Here is a 12,459-nt window from a genome sequence, read left to right as displayed (position 1 = left end):
CCTTGCAGCAATAACAGAAATCCATAGATTCAGACTTTGTTCCTATGGATAAACATGTATGAACAGGTCCATAATTCCAAGCTGCACAACTCTGTGAACATGAAAACTTCTTTTCACACAACAGTTTTTGAGAAACAGCCACCAGCCGCAGAACTTGAGAATCACCACTACTGGCAGGCTCTGTGGCTCTGGCTCTCTTTTAAACCACCTGAGCAAAAGTCTCATTTGTGTATTGTAGACCTTTTTCCTTTTCAATGCATGAAGGTGGTCATTTTATACTTCTCCTAGACAGCTCTGCTTTTGCTGGCAGAGATCAGAAGCCACTCCTCCTTGGAAGCCTGAAGAAAAAAAATGCTTTTGTGTTAGCAGTGACACTGCCCCCTTTCAGATACAGAATACATCATTTAGTAATACATTTTGATTACAATGAACCAACAGTTCCTTGTTAGAGGCATACAAGCAAACAAGAACATTAAACAATGCCAAACATTACATACGCCGACCATCAGCTCAGCACAGTTACATTTAGCTGGCAGTCACTGTGCCCTCTGTAATTGTGACCTGTTTAAAAAGGGAGACTTAACAAACAGTACATGGCCATAAAGCAATAGCCGTGATTAAAGAACAGATGTATGAACAGATATAGAATCACTGTCAGTCTCTGACATACCTTGAACAGGGGGTTATTTTGCATACAGCCAGGAAGATTAATCCATTCCTGCTTTCATCTGTGGTTTATTCAGGGATTTGAGCTTTAGCTATCATCTATCTTGTTCAGAAAACAACCCCAAAAGAAAAAGACTTGAAAAATTAATTACAATTAAAATCAGAACCCTTGCTAATACTACAAAACTCCAAAGAGCCACACCAGAAAACACATACTGAAAGAAGGTGAAAAGCAGGTGCTGGAGATTCTACTTAAGTGCATGGGAACAGAATATTTTGCAGCACTGTACATCAGCCTGTCACAAAGTTTAAAGAGAAATGTGGTCCCTAATCCAGTAACCAAAAGGGAAAAAAAATGCTTTACTAGAGACAGCACAAAGCTATCGGAAACTGGAAGAAAAGGTTATTCAGTGCATTTCTGCTGGATTTGCAAGGACAAGAGAATGGGCTATTTCCAATGATTGTGTCCAATTCACAGTTTTCATATTCAGCAGTATAAAACTGACATTGTCAGCTTTACTCCTGCTTCCTAGAGCTGCTCTGAAACCAATCAAAACTCTACAAGTGAAACAAGACTACTTTAGGGGAGAAAACAGAACCAGGCTTCCCTTCCTTGGGATGCTAAAGTCTAAAAATCTACTCTGTTCTTACACACCTTGCACACACTTTCCTCCACAAGCAAGTAGCTGCAGCCTGGAAGCCCTGACTCCAAAGCTCCAGTTGTTAGATCATCCTCATTTGCGTAGGCTTCTCTGTCTCAGAAGAGTCACCTCAGGGGAAGTTTGCCACTGCCAGGGGAAGGCAAATCAGTCTCTAGACAGGGTAAATGCATTTACTGTTCTCTGCTCCGAGCTTGCATATATCCCACTGAAAAATACTCTTCCAAGAGGGTTTTTTTTCCTGTTGTGCCACACAAATTCCTTTATTCTAAACACCTTTCATAACAAGACAGACAAAGCTTCAAAAGACTTGATTTCACTTACTCAACACCAATCTCCTCCGCAAGAAAAATTAACCAGCATTTTAAGTGGGTACAAATTTGATTTTAACATAGCCATTCACATTCAGAACAGCAGCACAGATACTACAGGAAAGAATATTTGAAGTCTCAAATATTCTTTGTCCTCCTGTACCTGATGTACAAGTGTACTATAAGTGAGATGTAGGGCCCACATTTTGGTTTACCCATTGGTGGTTCTTTTCAGCGGCTGAGAAGGAATACCAGCTCTTGCTATTCATACATTGCTCCTACTAAAACACAAGAGGGAGGTAACCAAAGAACACTGTTATTTCTTCCCAAGCATGATATGAGAAAAAAACTCTGGGCTTAAAACATGTTAAAAGAATAATTTTATATTATGTTATCTGTGCTTAAAGCTATTCAGCACCCATTCAGACACTGCAGTTATGGAAAAAAGAGAAACTGGCCGATCTACTCGGGGGAGGGGGCACCATACAGGATGTTTCTTTTTGTTTTTAATAAACTCCACAAAGATTAAACTACTTGCACTACTCAATCCTATACGCCCTCCACTGGAAGGTTTTGCTTCAGTTATTTGCCAGATTCAGAAGATAACTTTGATGCCTGGGGTTTTCATGCTCTTAAGATTTCTAAAATTCTCTTTCTGTGGTTTGGTATTGTTTTGAACAAGGAGAGGGCAGCTGTAGGTCTTATCTCAAATATTTTCAAGTGTTTGTGTTTTAAAACTTAATTTTTAGTCTAACAATCTTTTTTTATAGCTCTACTACTCAGTAAGAGTTACAATGTTGAAATAAATCTGGGTTAAACAAACATTTTGATTTGGAAGGTAAACATAGACATTCATCCAGTTAGCTCAGTTCAGCAGTCATGCTTTAAATGATCAAGGCGCTTACAGTCTAAAATTAGGAGATTCTGCTTGCGAGTTTAAATTGCCCTCAATAAGGAAGAGGCGGATTTCTGAACTTCAGTGTTGCTCTGTTTTACTAACACTTGCTGCTTTGAGAAAAAGATGCAAGGCTAAAGTGCAAAGACAGATCACAGCCTTACTCCTGGACAGGCAATACTTGTGCCAGGCTTCTGTGACAGAACACATGACAGCTTGCAGAGGTGATTACCTAGAACAACTTCACCCTTTCTCACAGTTCCCATCCCGCAATTACAACCTCTACAATCTCCCCCACCATCCTGCCTTATGGACAGCTACATTTAACCTGTGTTCTGGTGACTTTTCACTATCTCACCAGTTGCCCCAGACTGCTGACTGCCCTATTCATCAGCTCTCATCAACTTTCTCCTCCTCACAAACAGTAATTGTCTCATCACTGTGATGGCTGACATACAAAATTACACATCCTTGAGCCCCACCACCAATCCCAGGATAAGTCCCCAGTTGTCTCTCTCTCCACTGAGCCAGTCTGCAATACATATAACATGCTCTCCATTAGCAATGCAAGCCCTTTCAATAAAATACAGTACAAAGTCAAGTGCTTTGGAGAAGCAATTTTACCACTGATACTTTCATCAACCAGGCTGTAATCTTAACAAACATGTCACATTTTATACCAAGACCTCCCTTCCTTGGGGCAGATCTGTTCTCATGAGTATATATATTTAGCTGCTAAATCTTCTTCCACTGAATTGCAAATTAACTATTACCATTAAAATTGCCCAGACTCCACCTCAAGCTAATGGCTTTAAAGTCTCCTAGGTCTCCTGTTACCCTTTTAATACACCAGAATTAATTTATTTTAATCTTTGTGGTACTGATTCAGTCACAGCTACCTTAACGTAGTGCTCTCACATTACAGCCTTATTGAATCTCCCTTGCTTACAATCACTCACTTGATGTCAGAAGCTGTCCACTACTGTAACACCAATGACATGACACAGTGCAGCTACCCACTGAGCTTCCAAAACCAAGGGTTTTGTAGCAGTACTGCTGCAGAAGCCTATTTACTAATTTCACATCCTGTCATGATTACAAAAATAATTTGACCTGCTCTTCAAGCCTGGAAGGATAAAGTAAATTAGCTGTAGCCTCTTAAGAGGACATCATGGTGCCTTTCAAAAGAAACCGGACTCAGCAGGCAGGACTCTTCATCCACAGCAGGAGTCCTGCTCAGGTATACCAGGCCTCCTGCATGTACCACAGCAACAGATTCTGGAGAGAAAATGATGCCACCATAATTTGTTTTAATGAAAACACAACGTTGTTTTCATGAAAAAGAAACACATATATATTGCTTCCTGGAGAAAACCTACAAAGTCGCTGTGATGACCTGTGACTGCATTTGCAGAGAACTAGATTTCTGGCTCAGCAACTACATGCCATTTATAGCATGAAAGCAAGTCATCCTCAAAAATTAGCTTGTCATAAGTAGACCACTGATCCTCTGTGTAAGCGAAAACAGGATGGAAATAGACATGGGAATACCAGAGGAAAAAAGGGTATCTAGAGGGAAAAGCACACACGGGAACCTAGGACTTGTCCTGATGTTAGCAGCTCAGTTTAGCAGGTTATCCTATAGAGCAGCGTCACGCTGGCCAACAACCCAACCCATGATTACACTCACTGGTATGCCACAAGAAACCTGTAGTGGACAGTTGAGAAGAAAGGCCAGAGAAGATTGTGACAACACTGAGAAGACCCTGGTCTCCACAGACATCTTCACTCCAGAGATGACTAGAAAGTCCTCTTGATCCCAGGAGTTACCCAGAACCACCCATAATTAGGAAGTTTAGGTATACCAAAACAAGCAGAGGTCTGCAATTCATATAGCTACTAAGTAGAAAAAGACTTTACAGGAATTACAAAGTAGTTGCAAATAATAACACTTAAGTAATTATTAATTCAGGCATAAGCCATCAAAGCAGAGCAACTGAACCTAGAGGCACACATGATACATAAGTAGGGCACCACAATGAAATACAGCGTTCAAGGAGACCAACACAGAATTCAGAGGACAGACTGTCTTCATCCTGAAGCAAGCCTGCTTGAGCAGAATTCTCCATGAGAAATATGGGGACTTGAGAAAACCGCTCAGACTATGAGATTGTAGAATGACATAACACAGCGCAGATGCAGCAGAAAAATGCTGTGGTCTATTACAGAAAATCCAGAGAGACTCATGGGAAAGTTGGATCCAAGAAATTTTAGATCATACAGACAGGCCTGCAGGAAGATGCTGGGAGTCTCAAGAGAGATGTTTGAGAGAGTAAACCAAGACTGTTTAACACAAAAACCAAAGTCAGTGATGAACATAGTGAGATAGGCTTTAACAGTAACATACTGAGGCACAGAAGAGTCAGCTACACATCAACACTATGGCCTCACAAACCAGTAAGTCCTTAAAGAAAAAAATCCCAGATTTAAAAAACTCACACTAATTAATAACTCCCCACAGTGCAGGGAGTTTTGCTATTTTTGTTGAATGAATTATATACCTCTTTGAGAAAGAGGAGAGAGAAGATGAGCACAAGGAAGAAGAATTACAATGTCTGCAAAGGCTGAACAAGCTGGGAAGATGATACAGAGACTGAACACCTAAACTGGTAACTTGAGAGCAATTCAGAGGTACTCACTTGGCCAGAAGCTACCAAAATGGCTGACAATGCATGAGACAAACCAGGATTTTGACACAGCCACTGAGTTCCCATTGATAAAAAAAAAGATAGTCAGACACATGTGGTATTGCACAATCCCATTTCTGACCAATCTGAGCAAAATATTACTGTGTATCTGCTTCAAGAGAATTCTAACCAAAACCCACACTACAAAAAAATCCCCACACAGAGCAAGCTGCTTTTACACATTTTACACAAATGAGGCACTGTAATTCAACCTGTACTTGCTATGGAAGAAAGCACAGGCAAGTGACTGGAAACTATTTCAAGCTCCTATCTGAACTTCGCTCAAAAACAACTATCAAGAACAGCTGAAATAGCAGCAACTACCCAGTAGGAAGGTGGAAGTGGTGAAAAAGCCGCAGGACTGATGAGATGTCTCTATATAAGCAACACCTTTCCTCCTTGAAGAACACTAACAAGTGACTGGTTTAACCTGAAGACAGCCACTAAGAGGGACAACAGCACAAAAGTCACATAGGAAAAAAAAATCTTAAGGAAGATATTGACGAAAACTTTCAGGAACACAATTCAAAAATTTGTCATCTCTGCTACAATGACCAGACTGGAATAATCATAAAAGACTGTGCAAATGATTCTAGACAATTAACATCAGGAAAAAAGAGCCTAGGCCTAGAAAGGGGGGCAGGGAATGGATGGACATATAATAGAGATGGCCACGTTTAGGTTTCCTGTCAGAGGAAAGACAGTGCTGCTTAAATCCAAAGAGACACAGGAAGACATGGAGCACTTCAGTTGCTGGGGCTGGATGACACTAAGGATCACTACACAACTCATTTGACACATCTGGGCACACTCACTGTTCCAGTAAAATTCAGACGCAGCAGAGGGAAGATACCAACAGACTGCTGCAGCCTCTTGTGTTCAGCACCTCAGGGTATTTTCATAAAATACCCAGGAAAGGGTACCATAAAAGCAACCTTCTGCCTTTCAAGAGAAAGCACGAGCTGAGAACTGCACACAGCTAACAAGGTGGCAAACATGGCTGACTACAGTGCAACTGAAATTATGCCAAATTGTAATATACTCAGATAAAAAAGATCTAGCTTGTAGGATACACAGGCAGTGGAAGAGGGCCAAAACACACCTTGCAGGGACCTGTGCCAGAAACAGGGGGTCACTAGGAGTGAAGATACCAGAAGGAACTGAAGAGACAGCCTGAGGGACAGCAGGCTTCTCCAGCAATGCAGGAAGACAAAAGTATCAAGACATACAGCTTACACACATGGTATTTGCAGTTCTTCACTGCTTCACAGCATGGAGAGAGGCAAAAACAAGTTTTAACATTTGCAGCATACAGGCGTTTGTAGGAGAATAGGAAATGGCAAAATTCATACTTCAGGTCTATAGTCTGACTATTGATTGGGATTAATGAGGTACAGGTAACGATTACATCACAGAAGTAAAGGGTGATATACATGTGATTGCCACCAGGATGAGAGTTCAGTAGAAATGACATAGGAGAACTTGCTTTTATATTAATGCCAGTATTAAGCTCACTTGATTTTCTTTATTCTCTGTGCTCCCACATAAAGGTTTTCTCTATCTAAGGTTGCTCAAATGCATTTCCTCTGAACATCAGAGATACTGATCACAAAAATGAGTCAGGGCAATTACCCAAAACAGAATGCTACCTTAACAACCATCTAGCAGCTTAAACACTGTCACCTGGAAAATGCATCATAACACAAATATTAGAGGAATGGCCATGCATACAAAACACACATACCAGTAAAACCAAGCACTGCATGCTGCTTCTGTAGTACTGCATTCTTGAATTTAATAGTTTCAGACAAAATATCTCAGTTCCTTTAAAAAACAAATCATTCAAACTTTTAAAGTAGCTACCGGTAAAGTTTCAGATAACCACCACACTGCATTTTACTGCTAGCCGGGGGGGGGGGGGGGGGGGGGGGGAACAACCAGAAATACCTATTTGCTCCTTTCTCTTTGTAAACCGCTTAAGAAAAACCACACTGCCTATAGTATGCACTAGCCAAAGCCACTTAAGTCTTGAGCCATGTAAGTCCATGGTGATGATATGATTGAACCAAAACAGAGGGACAAATGCTAGTAAAATTCAAAAATACTGCTGCAGGAATAAGCTGCTGGTAAGTCAATACTGTATTCTATAAACATTGCTTACATTTGCAATTATGGTGCTATTTAGCCTTTGCTGAGGAACTGGACGTGAGGAAGTGCACACACAAGCTCTCCAGTCCTGGTCACTGCTGTAATTACAAACACCGCTGCCTGCAGCCCCCCGCACTTCCGACCCACGGGATCTGCCACATGATCAGCCCTTGGCTGCAGAACTACGCAGCCACTTCAGGCTAGCGTGGGGTCGGTTTGCTTTTCGAACCAGTGGTTTGTATCATTTACAAAGGAAAAAAATGAAACCCACATACTGAAGCCAAACATATCTGCTGTTTTCCCAAGTCTGCAGAGAGACCAAATAACAGCAGTATGAAATGCAGACAGCCCCACTTCGCCTGAACACAGAATTCACATCCACCAGAAGTGCTGATTTTAACTATTTCCTCAATAAGCATGCTGCTAAGAATAGTTTGCTGTGGTAGAGATCCCTGATTCCAGATTATTATGCCACCTCCACCACCCCAGCAACCTTGCAGCAGTTTTCACCTCCTTACAGTTTCGGCAAGCTGGGGAGTAACGCTGGTAACAATCAAACACTGATTTTATATCCAGTGGTATAAGGAATGCTGCAACAACAGCATGACTCTGCATATTAAAATACGAGGATCTAGACACTCGTACATCAACTTGTTGGCCACATAAATGGCCGGTCCACTGTATACAGACCCTCCCCATGTTCTTCCTTGAACACCCACTGCAGTCCGCTGCTAAAAGTGGGATACAGAGCTAGAAAGCTGTCTGCCCTGACTCAGGGTGGTTGTTCTGGACAACAACCTTATCTCTAGGCATCATACCTTCTGCCCGGAGCTCCCATTCCTGCATGATTCACACTTCAGCAGAGTATTTGTTATCCTGTAGAACACATAACTGGAAGGTATTGGCAGACCCAGACCTGCAAACCACTGTCTGAAGGCTCACAAGATAAGGAAGACGAAGGAGGTCCACTGAAAGTCAATAAGAAAGGCAGACAACCCAACCCAGGAGAGCAGGAAAAAAACCAGCAGAAGTGATTGTTCCACTTCGCACTTTTGCTCAGTTACAAACACAGATCATGTTGGCAACACTGCACAGGATGAACTACAGGACTCTCCTTAGAAAGAGATCTTGAGATGTGGAAAAGGGAAAATGAGTTCCAAACAAATAAGGCTTTCCTACGTCAAGAATTTGAGAAACACTTCTGTATCAAATACAGGACTTAACACAAAACGAGAAAAAAGAAGTGCCCAAAATGCATGCAGGACTTCATGCATTTCTGAAACAGGCTTCCAAGTCTCAACATGGAGAAAAGTGAGGAAAATTTGCCCGATGACCATTTTTAAATATGAAAATAGAGAAAAAAAAAAATACAATGAAACTTTCCACAGATCGTATGTGTTTTCCCTGCTTTTAACTTGGCCTTCACAATACTGTGTATATAATAGCTATGCTGTGCCTGGTTTCCACAAAGTGCCTGCCTGTCAGATCAAGCCAACAGCCTGTGCTATGTGCTCTTAGGGGCTGCTCAATGCTCATCACTGTAAAAGTAAACAGTACGTGAATGCCATTCATAATGTTGAAGATGTTAATAAGCCATCATTTGATTACCACTGGTCTTAGAAGTTATCCACTTGGACAAGTGGAATAAATACGCTGAATTTTAAATGTTATAAAAGCAGAGCACTAAGAGTCTGATCTACTGCACAGCCATGGAATCCAAGAGATCAACCCAGCGCCATTTTCAAATACCAAAAGCTTGTCATAACACAGAGCGCTGACAACATCCCAAAGGTTTACCTCCAGGGCATAAAATTGAATAGCTATTAACCAATAAAAGAAGTAACGTTTTAAAGCCTCTGTCTTTGGACATGACAAAAATCCATGTCACAAACAGAAAAAAGTTACTTCCAAATGTTAATTTTGTCTATGAGAATAGAAAAAGTCTCACGAAATTTACCAGAGAAACAGCCACATTGGCTCATTTTCTAGGAACCCACTGATGCGTTTTGGTTTTTTCTTTTTTTTAAACAAGCTGCGGTATTCCTGAAGCACAGCAATTTGGCTTCAGTTACCCAAACCGCACAGGTAAGTCGACTGTTAAATAGTCTTCACGCTTACAAAACGCAGTCAAAGAAAAGCACTATACTGGTGTAGGTGAAACTAAAAGGTTGCATCTTTTCCTACCCAGCCCTCTGCAACTGTGAGTCGGTCCTCGTTGTGCATTACACCCCCCTGAAATCTTGCATAAAGAAAGTTCCATCTTATAACTTTATAAGTTATAACTATAACTAACCTTCTATTGCTACAGTCAGTTTTCTTTTTTTTTGAGGAACACAGATATTTTTCCAGCATAAATATATACAAAATGTTTAAAACTGTAACACAGCTAGCAAAAAGCCACAGTTAAAACTTTTTTCAACGGAGCCATGCATATGAACTTCTCCTACCGACACCTAAATCTCGTTCAAGTATAGGAAAGAGATCACTTTGACAAAGACTGACTTCTTCCAAAAAAAAAAAAAAAAAAAAAAAAAAGACAAAAAAGACATCCTACCTGCAGTCCCCCGCTCCTCCACATACACTCTTTGATGCAGAGGATTTTGTGCTAGCCATTTTTTTTCAGGCAAACGCCTGCCTATATCGAAGGGGGCTGGACGAAGCAACGCTCAGGTATGAAAACCAAATTCTTCCAGCCTTTGCTGGCCAGATCGGGGTCTGCAGGACTCGCTAACCCCCCGCTCTTTAATTAGGTATTTGTACCGAGAACCCGAAAGCATCCGAGGGGACGGGACCTGCTCACCCGTCACACAAACCCCGGGGAAGCCTAACCGAGGTGGGAAACATCTTGCATTCCCACGTACCTGCTAGCCCCCGGGGACTCTTCGGCCGCCGGCTGCTGCGGTGCTGGGGGGCGAATGACTCTTTCCCTCTCCTCGCAAACCACAGCCCCGCTGCCACCGCCTCCCCTGCCCCCCCACCAGGCTGAGGAGGCGCCCGAGGTCCTAGTCCCCGCCGGGGAGAGGGGAGACAGTGCTGCGGCCGCGGGTGGCGGAGGGGCCGAGGCCGGGGGTCCCTCCGGCGCGGCTCGGCGGGGACTGGGGGGATAACAAAGCCCGGCGCAGGGACGCCACCACGGCGGCGCTCACCTGCCCAGCGGTCGCTTCATGCCCGCGTCGGCTGCGGCAGCGGCGGCGGGCAGGCGCAGGCTGTGCCTCAGGCTGCAGCCCTTGTCGAGGGGCGCGGGCGCGGGGGCGGCGCGCTCATGCTCCACCGTGACCGACTCGTTGCGCTTCCTCATGCCGTGGCGGTGGCGGCGGCGGCCCGGCGCGGCGAAGACGGCAGGAGCGGCGCCGCGCACAGCCGCCGCTCTCCCTGCGCCGCGCCCGCCCCGCCCCGCCCCGCCGGCGTCCCCGCCAATCCCCGCCTCCGGAGGGGGCTCGCGGCGAAGGCACCGCCTGCCAGCACTTTCGGAGGGACCGCGGCGCCATCGTTACTGCGGGCAAAATCGCCGGCCGCCATTTTGTTGAGGGCCTGAGGCGGAGCCGCGACGCGCGGGCGCGGGGCCGGTGTCCGTGTGCGCCAAAGTCAGGTTCAGGCGCGGGGTCTCGCTTTCTACTGGGCGTCGGAGCAGCGGTGGTGCGAGCAGATGACCCTGCCGGCTCTGGGAGCGAAGCGGCTCTCCTGGGGCTGCGGGGCACATCTGGTCTGCCCTGTGCTGAAGCGTGAGCTGCCGCGCTGGTGCGTGTGCCAGCGCAGGGACCTGGGAGATAACCCCTCTGATGTCATGGAAGCCTGCAGGTGGCTGGAAAGGTTGGCAGCCCAGCACCTGGAATGGACACCCAGCTTGCCAAGCTGCCGCTCGTAAAGGGCAGCAGGGGGATGAGCCTGGCGTTATTAAATTGCTTCCGCATGAAGAGCCAATGGGACACAGGGCATTTGCGAATGGAAGACCACCACCTGCTCTGCATGGGCCTGGAGAGGCTGTGAGACCCAGCCCAGGGGTAGAGGCTAAGCTACAGCACACACCTGAGCATGGGGAAATGGCATAGCTGACACAGGATTCAGAGAGAGGCAAAACTAGCAGTAGCCCTTACTGTTAGACTCAGCAGTGAGGATGGGAATGAAGCACTGAGATCATAGAATGGTTTGGGTTGGAAGGGACCTTCAAGATCATCCAGCCCCAATCCCCCTGACACGGGCAGGGACACCTTCCATAGACCAGGTTGCTCAGAGCCCCGTCCAGCCTGGCCTTGAACACTGCCAGGGAGGGGACAGCCACAGCTGCTCTGGACAACCTGTGCCAATGCCTCACCACCCTCACAGGAAATAATTTCTTCCTCGTATCTAATCTAAATCTGCCCTCTCTTAGTTTAAATCCATTACCCCTTGTCCTATCCCTAAAATCTCTGATAAAGAGTCCCTCCCCATCTTTCTTCTAGGCCCCCTTTTAAGTACCTAAACCCTGAAGCCTTCTCTTCTCCAGGCTCAACAACCCCAACTCTCCCAGCCTGTCCTCGTAAGAGAGGTACTCCAGCCCCCTGATCATGTTCATGGGCTCATTTCAGCAGCTCTATGTCCTTCTAATGTTGGGGGCCCCAGAGCTGAATGCAGTACTATATGTGGGATGTCATGAGAATGAGTAGAGAAGATGACACAGGTAATGATAGCCTTGGTCCCTGAACAGTCAGAGAGCACCGCTGTGCACTATTTTGTCTTCCAAAACTTCTGAAGCAGAAGGCAGCCATATCAAAGTTTCAGATGTAATTCCTCACCTCCCCTTTGCTCCAGAGGCTTATGTGGAGGTTATGATACCTCTTTGGAAAGCACATCCTCATCTGCTGATTTCTACAGATGCACATAGGCAAGGCTAACTTGCCACAGAGCTTGCCTAGCAGTGTGGGATTCTGCACTGGAAAGAAGTGGTGGCAAATGAACAAATAAAACATCCCCTCCAGTATCAGCAGTAGCTGGTAACTGCACTGTCTGTACCATTGCAAAGCAGGACAGAAATGCACTGCAGAAAGCAGCCATGC

At 44.8% G+C, this 12,459-nt stretch overlaps 1 protein-coding gene across 1 annotated transcript in view; it reads right to left on the bottom strand.

The window, feature by feature from the left end:
• Positions 1–10,829, bottom strand: part of ABHD12 (abhydrolase domain containing 12, lysophospholipase) — a 43,822-nt gene extending 32,993 nt beyond the window's left edge. Inside the window, exon 1 of the mRNA XM_074900588.1 lies at positions 10,573–10,829. Within this exon, the coding sequence (XP_074756689.1) occupies positions 10,573–10,724 (152 nt within the window). The 5' untranslated portion in view covers positions 10,725–10,829. The remainder of the gene's footprint in view (positions 1–10,572) is intronic.
• Positions 10,830–12,459: the final 1,630 nt, after the last annotated feature.

Source organism: Athene noctua, chromosome 1 (genome assembly GCF_965140245.1).
Source record: "Athene noctua chromosome 1, bAthNoc1.hap1.1, whole genome shotgun sequence".
Classification (NCBI taxonomy): domain Eukaryota; kingdom Metazoa; phylum Chordata; class Aves; order Strigiformes; family Strigidae; genus Athene; species Athene noctua.
The sequence above is the reverse complement of the archived record's forward strand: the minus strand, read 5'-3'. Positions and strand labels throughout refer to the sequence as shown.